This window comes from Balaenoptera acutorostrata, chromosome 4 (assembly GCF_949987535.1).
Source record: "Balaenoptera acutorostrata chromosome 4, mBalAcu1.1, whole genome shotgun sequence".
Classification (NCBI taxonomy): domain Eukaryota; kingdom Metazoa; phylum Chordata; class Mammalia; order Artiodactyla; family Balaenopteridae; genus Balaenoptera; species Balaenoptera acutorostrata.
Window position 1 is genome coordinate 105,440,618 of NC_080067.1, and position 7,906 is coordinate 105,448,523.

General features: G+C 36.5%; 1 protein-coding gene across 1 annotated transcript; it reads right to left on the reverse strand.

The window, feature by feature from the left end:
* Nucleotides 1–4,079: 4,079 nt before the first annotated feature.
* Nucleotides 4,080–5,012, reverse strand: LOC103004991 (olfactory receptor 5H2-like). The gene is given in 4 exon segments (XM_028162192.2): nucleotides 4,080–4,561; nucleotides 4,564–4,617; nucleotides 4,620–4,910; nucleotides 4,913–5,012. Coding segments are annotated over 4 exon segments (921 nt in total). The 5' UTR covers nucleotides 5,007–5,012.
* Between the last annotated feature and the right edge of the window lie 2,894 nt (nucleotides 5,013–7,906).

Genomic DNA, 7,906 nt, shown 5'->3' on the forward strand with positions numbered 1-7,906 from the left:
AGGTGATTTACAATGTCATGTTAGTTTCAGATGTATAGCAAAGTGATTCAGTTATACATATATATGTATCTATTCTTTTTCAGATTATTTTCCCCATATGTTATTACAAAATATTGAGTAAAGTTCTCTGTGCTATACAGTAGGTCCCTGTTGGTTATCTATGTTATACATAGTAGTGTGTATGTTTTGATCCCAAACTCCTAATTTATCCCTCCACCACCTTCCCCTTTGGTAACCATAAGTTTATTCTCTATGTCTTTGGGCCTATTTCTGTTTTGTATATAAGTTCATTTGTATCATTTTTTAAAAGATTCCACATACAAGCTATATCATATGATATTTGTTTTTCTCTGTCTGGCTTACTTCACTTAGTATGGTAATCTCTAGGTTCATTCACGTTCTGCAAATGACATTATTTCATTCTTTTGTATGGCTGAGTAATATTCCATCGCATATATTATACCACATCTTCTTTATCCATTCATCCATTGATGGACATTTAAGTTGCTTCCATGTCTTGGCTTTTGCTGCAATGAACATTGGGGTGCATGTATCATTTTGAGTCATGGTTTTCTCCAGATATATGCCCAGGAGTGAGATTGCAGGATCGTATGGTAGCTCTATTTTTATGGAACAGGATAAAAGGCCCAGAAATAAATCTACACACCTATGGTCAATTAATCTATGACAAAGGAGGCAATAATACACAATGGAGAAAAGACAGTCTCTTCAATAAGTGGTGCAGGGAAAACTGGTCAGCTACATGTAAAACAATTAAATTAGAACATTCTCTAACACCATACACAAAAATAAACTCAAATTAGATTAAAGACCTAAATGTAAAACCAGTTACTATAAAACTCCTAAAGGAAAACATAGGCAGAACACTATTTGACATAAATCACAGCAATATTTTTTTGGATCCACCTCCTAGAGAAATTGAAATAAAAAATAAACAAATGGGACCTAATTAAACTTAAAAGCTTTTGCACAGCAAAGGAAACTATAAACAAACCAAAAAGACAACCTACAGTATGGGAGAAAATATTTGCAAACAATGAGACTGACAAGGGATTAATCTCCAAAATATACAAACAGCTCATATAGCAAAATATCAAACAAACAAACAACACAATCAAAAAATGGGCAGCAGACCTAAATAGACATTTCTCCAAAGAAGATATACAGATGGCCAAAAGGCACATGAAAAGATGCTCAGCATAGCCAATTATTAGAGAAATGCAAATCAAAACTACAAAGAGGTATCACCTCACACCAGTCAGAACGGCCATCATCAAAATGTCTAAAATTAATAAATGCTGGAGAGGGTGTGGAAAAAAAGGAACCTTCCTGCAATGTTGGTGGGAATGTAAATTGATACAGCCACTATGGAGAACAGTATGGAGCTTCCTTAAAAGAAAAAAAAAAAGACTCTTTAGGGAGAAACAGTAAAAGCAACTGGAATGTGATGCATGCATTCCCTTTTGGGGACATAGGGGGATGTCTCAGAGGCGTAAAAGAAGGCAGATGAACTGGTCTAATCTTGTGACTTGCACCTCCAGGAATATAGAGTAATGATTTTTGTTTTAAATAATTATATGTCTTGTATCTTTAAACCAAACCTCTAATTAAGGGCTTCTCCCTGATATTTTGTCATACTCTATCCCAGGAACCAATCCTACTGATAATATTTTCAATTGTCATGAAAGAAATTTAAGAAGGTGAGCTGGCATGCAGCAGCCATGCCAGGCCCAGTAATTTCCCTGGGCTCATTACCGGGTTGAAAAAGAGTGATGCACTCTTACTGTATTCCATGTATGTGTGCTGTCAGATCATTTTAAGTTTATAAATATTTTGTGAATTTAGGAGCTCATGTGAGTAAGCCACTGTGCTGTCTACTACAAAAGACAGAAGGATTTCTAAATTGTAATTTAAAAGAGTTTGTAGGCCAAAAATAGTATTATACGAGGCCAAGTGTGACCAAGAAGAATAAATAAACTGCTAAACATTTGAGATGAGTGAGCATTCCTATTACCTTTGAGGTACACTGGAAAAGCATCTCAGAAGTTGTAAAATTTGAGAGAGACCTTGAGGAAATGATACCTTTTCAATTTTAAATGAAGATAGAGAAGTTGGGTGGGGAGGATTCTCTGTGGAGAGACCTGTGTGAGAAAAAGCATGAACCTAAGAGAGAGAAGTTTGTCCAGAAAGCTTTCAGTAACTCAGTTTGGGTATAATGTAGAGTCCACAGGAGAACTGTGGAGGAAGAGCCTTCAGAGTTAAAGCAAGGTTTTATTTGAATGCCGGGATGAACAAATGCAGGGTGAAATATGAAAAGAAAGAAAGAAGAAAGAAAGAAAGGAAAGAAAGGAAGAAAGAAAGAAAGAAGAAGGAAGGAAGGAAAGAAAGAAAGAAAGGAAAGAAAGAAAGAAAGAAGAAAGGAAGGAAGGAAGGAGGAAGGAGGAAGGGAGGGAGGAAGGAAGGAGGAAGGGAGGGAGGGAGGAAGGAAGAAGAGAGGGAGGGAGAGAGAGAGAGAAAGAAAGAAAGAAAAAGAAAGAAAGGAAGAAAGAAAGGAGGGAGGGAGGAAAGAAGGAAGGAAGGAAGAAGTCTGTATATATAGATATATATGCATATATATGTACTTGTATTTATATACCATATAATCTTAACATATAAATGAAGAAATAATCATAACGCTTATGTATGTATACAGCTCTAGATACATTTCCCATATATGTGAAAAATCTGGTAGCAATGACAATCTATCAAAAGTTATTGAAGAAAGATATCATGTAATCAGAGTCCTGTTTATAAAGGTTAATCCTGCAGGTATGTTTGGAAAGGAAAAGGATATCAGCAGGATGGAATGGGTAAATAACAGAGGTCGGTAGTTTTGAGGGTTAGGACCTGAGTGGTATGGAATGTGTATGGAATTTAAGTGTCGGGAGAGGAAAGGCAAAATGGCTCTGAAAATGGATCACTTATTATACTTAAATAGTACAGCATGTGAGGAGAGCAACCTTTCAAGGACTTTTAGAGCATGAAACAGCCAAATTCTTGCTCATTTTCAAGTATTTCTCAGCTACCCACTGGGAACTATGGCATCATATCATCTTAACATTATTTGAGCTTTGATAATATGCATTTAAAGCCCCTTGTTGTCAACAACACATTTGAATAACTTTTACATACTACTGATTTCTTTATCTTACAAACTTCTTTCTTTTTTTAATTTTAGGAAGATTGAGACCATTTCCTTCCTATTCTGCCACTTCTCTCCTTCCCACACCCATCCCAATTTAGTTATTCAATCTGAACTCTTAGTGAAACTTTTTAGATTACCCAACAACAAATAAACAGGTAGAAAGGGTCTTAGAAAACATCATAGAACGTGGGAGGTAACTCACTCCTTCTAGTTCCTCATAGAAGCACACTGAATTAAGAGCATCCTCTTATGGTTTGGCCTGACCTTCGCTCTCTTAACTCCCTTTTCATGTTTTTCCTCATTGCTTTACCATTGCGTTTCTTTCTCTGTGTGACATGAGAGTTGAGTCCCCACAAGAAGGGAGATTCAACATATTGCAAATAAAGTGGAATAAAAGACCTTTGATGGCACGCAGAATTCCTGGGATTTGCCTCTGTTCACTCAAACACAAACCCACGTCCACTGTGGAGTTAAATGTGATATATGTCTCCAGGCAATACAGCTATATTACTACCAAAGACATCGCACTCAAGTAATTTTCAGAAGTACAACACTATTTTAGTGCTTAATAAATGCTTAATAAATTCACATATAAAGCCATACTAAAGAATATACAAGCATGTAAAATGTTTTCATTTATTTTCTGCTTTAGTTATTTTAGTATGATATGAACACTTGATTAAAATTCCTTTGTGTTTTTGAAAAATATATACACATATTTTAAGGAATTTATTAGAAACTAACATTTTAACTCAAAATAATAGGACAGTTATAAATACAAAAAACTTTGAACACAAGTCAACACATAGCAATATCTAATCTGCACAATTTTATGACTGTTTTAATGGAAAGAGAACAGACATTACTATGAGGTCTAAACATTTATCTTTATCATTTTTGTCAGTGAATCTATGACTTTCATATTTCTCAGGCTGTAGATAATTGGATTTAACAAAGGGATTATGACAGTGCAAAATAGAGACTCCATCATATCTTGATCATGTGCTTGTGTGGATCCAGGACGAATATACATGAAGAGAAGAGGTCCATAGTATAAAGAAACAGATAAGAGGTGGGCCCCACAGGTGGAGAAGGCCTTCCTTATGCCTTGGACAGACTGCTTTTTAAAAATTGTAAAGAGAACTAGTGTATAAGAAATAAGAACCATCAGAATGGTAAACACCTGAATTGAACCAGAGAAAATAAAAACCATCAGAATATTAATAGAAGGGTCAGTATAAGAAATTTTAAACAATGGCATGATGTCACAGTAAAAGTTATATATCATGTTGTAATTACAGAAGGTTAATCTGAATAAAAAACCTATATGAATAAAGGCATGTAGGACACCACCTAAAATGATGAGACTAACAGTCGCATACATAGTCTATTGGTCATAATCACTGGATAAATAAAGGATTGCATATGGCCACATAACGATCATATGCCATACTTGCCAAGAGAAAACATTCTGCGGTTGCACTGACTGTAAAGGGAAAAAATTGTACCATGCATTCAGAGAGAATTATCATCTTACTCTTGGCGAAGAAGTTGACCAGCATCTTGGGGGTCACTATGGATGATACTGAAGTATACACAAAAGCCAAACTCCCAAGGAATAAGTACATGCGGGTGTGAAGTTGAGAGTCATTCCAGATGAGAGCAATAAGACCAAGGCTCCCCACAATGGTGATGAGGTATATACCAGGAATACCAGGAACCAGGGGATTTGCCACTGCTGTTGATATGAAAATCCGGAGAGAACAAACTCTGTCAGCAATGTTGCATTTTCCTTTTTCATATCTTCACTGGATGTCCCCTGAAATAAAATGCAAGAAATATAAAAATAACATTCACTATGGATTTATGAATTGAAAACTTGTAAAGTGGAGTCGAAATCATACTCCTATCAGAATGCCCTTTTAATTTCATAAAATATTACTATATAAACTGTTCGGGGGATTTGAAGAAATGCCAATCAATATGATAATTTCAGTTCAAATAATGTGCAGAAATTAATAGATTTATATAAAAGAGACATTCTAACCATTTGCTAAATTTGTGGGGACCTAATAGAGTGTGGTAGGGAAATTCTGAGTCTGGGACATGGATTATTAGTCAAGGGAATAGATGTTTAAGGGATCTGGATTATAAAATGAATTGAATGCCACGTGAAGGATCATGAACTCTTTGCCTCAGGTAATATGTATGTACTGAAAATTTTCAAGACAGGGAGAGGCCTCAGAAAGTATTTTAAATTAATTTTTTATCAGCGCAGAAAATAGGTGTCATGGAGGGAAAGCCAGAGTCAGGGATACAATTCAGGAGATATTGCTATTTATTGTCCAGTGGTTTTCTAACCAGATTACACATCAGAATTGATCGTGGAGCTTTTTATGCAGAATATACATTGTGAGACATTACTATAGAAATTAATTCAGTGGGTCAAGATTGAGTTCTAGGAATCTGTACTTTAAAAAATGCTCCACAAATGCATGTGTAGTGCCTAGTCCGTTGGTGATATAACTTCAGTTGTCATGAGGAGGACAGAGAGATAGATGCAAAATAATTCAAAATGCAGAGTCACTAGGACCTTGTGGCATTAGATGTGAAAGGGGTGGTCAGTGAAGGAGAGAAGAGTCACTTGGTGACTCTCTAGATGGACATCAAAAGTTGAGATCAAGATCTCAGCGGCAGTGGCTAGTTTGTGGAGAGAGCATCCTCTGAACATCAAGATGAGATGTACTTAGTAATATGAGTCTACAAATAGCTTAATAGAAATAATGTCTTAGGAGTTTTGGGGGTAGCTGAAGGCATATTTATTGATAACCTATCCATTGAAGAGTATGCATAAAAAGAAGAAGGGCACAGAAAGAAACTTGAGGAACTTATATTAAAGAGGTTACACAGTGGATACACAGCATATATTAGATAGCCAACATCTGATCCCCTTTTCTCCCACATAGTCGTGGTGGCTGGTAGAGGTTATCACCCATTCAAGAAGTCAAAAGGTGATAGCCATAATGACCTATATGGGAATAGAATCTAAAAAGAATGGATATATGTATATGTATAACTGATTCACTTTTCTGTGCAGCAGAAACTAACACAACATTGTAAACCAACTGTACTCCAATAAAAAATTAATTAAAAAAAAAAAGAAGCCAAAGAACTAGACACTGACTTTCCCATTCCCCTTGCACATAGAGTGAGGGAACTTGACCTAGATTTGGCAAATCAAATCCACAAAACCTACATTTAGAATATGAAGAGAGAGAGAAAAAAAAGGTACCGGGACAAAAGAGAATATTAGTTGCAAAGACAGCAATATCAAGACTCCAGCAAATGCATCCTGCATCCACAACCATGGCACTGTGAGTGTGAGCTGGCATTCCAACTTCAACAGCAGTGGCAGCAAGTCTCATTGAGCTGGTGTTGGGACATGATTTGGGCTGTTGATTAGCTCCTTTGCTTCCTTCTCTTCCTGATCATTTTTTCACCTGATTTCTCAGTTGTCTCTTGCATTTCTATGTTAGAGCCATTTCCATTCAATTAACTCATTTCCTGTGGCAACCAAGAGGCCTGGTTCACAACAGAGAAAGACTAGGGAGAGACCAGAAAAGGATACTGAGCAGAGAAGCAGGAGGGAGACTGGAAAGCTGAGTGTTGTGAACTTAGAGGATAGATATTCAAAATGAACGAAGAGAATGACATGTCAAATGCCAAAATAAATGGTCTTGTAGGACAAAGGGTGATCAGATTTCACTGAGTGTGGAAATTAAGGGAATTTTAGTGGCTTTAGTGAGAGCAGTTTGCATTTTGTGATTGAGTTGAGGCCAGAGAATAATGAGAAGTGAAAGGGAAACAAGTGGGTGGAAGGATTTGGAGTACTCCACGAAAGGTGGAGAACCATTGGCATTTTTCTACTTCTCCTAGACACATATGGGTTTTTTTTTTTCCTCTAGAATATTTTAATGAAAGTTTTCAAAAGAGAGGAGAGTAAGAAGTTGAGGGGAGAAAGGGAACAGGAAAAGTGGGAAGATAATATGTGTTGGGGAAAAGAAAACAGTGGGGAGGTAACAGATGGAAAATATCAGAGACATAGATGGATAAGTATAGGAAAGACAAGCCAAAGTAGAGCTGAGAAGGAAGCATCTGAGAGAGGAAGTATCCAAGAAAAGCTGAAGAGGAAATATAGGTATGCCCCACTTTTCAAAAGTTTGCTTTACCACCACTTCTCTTTTTTGAAAGAACTATGTTAATAACTGTTTTCACTAATGGAAAGAGATCCAAAAAGGATTTTTGCTATTACCAATAGAAGGCAAAAACAGTGTTCAGCATTTCTTTTGCAGCAAGCAGTTATAGAGACAACACACACCCCCAGCAGCCAGAATGGCCCCACCAAGCTCCTTCCCTGGGAACTACATTTATCATTATGAGCATCAAGCCATCATATCTTTGAACTGTGTCTGTATCTGTGCTTTATCTTGATTTATTTTGTCCGTCTGTTAGGAAGATGTGTTTTAAGGTAATAGCTTCTTCTCTTTATGCCATTTCAGCTTTTAAAAGGTTTCATAGGAATGTTCTACTTTCAGATAGCAGGGGAAACCTATAAAGGGAAAGGCTCAGAGACTTGGGGATGAGTGTTTGTTTTAACTCTGGTGTTCCCTAAGATTGTCTGTCCTGAATCTTTTTTTTTAT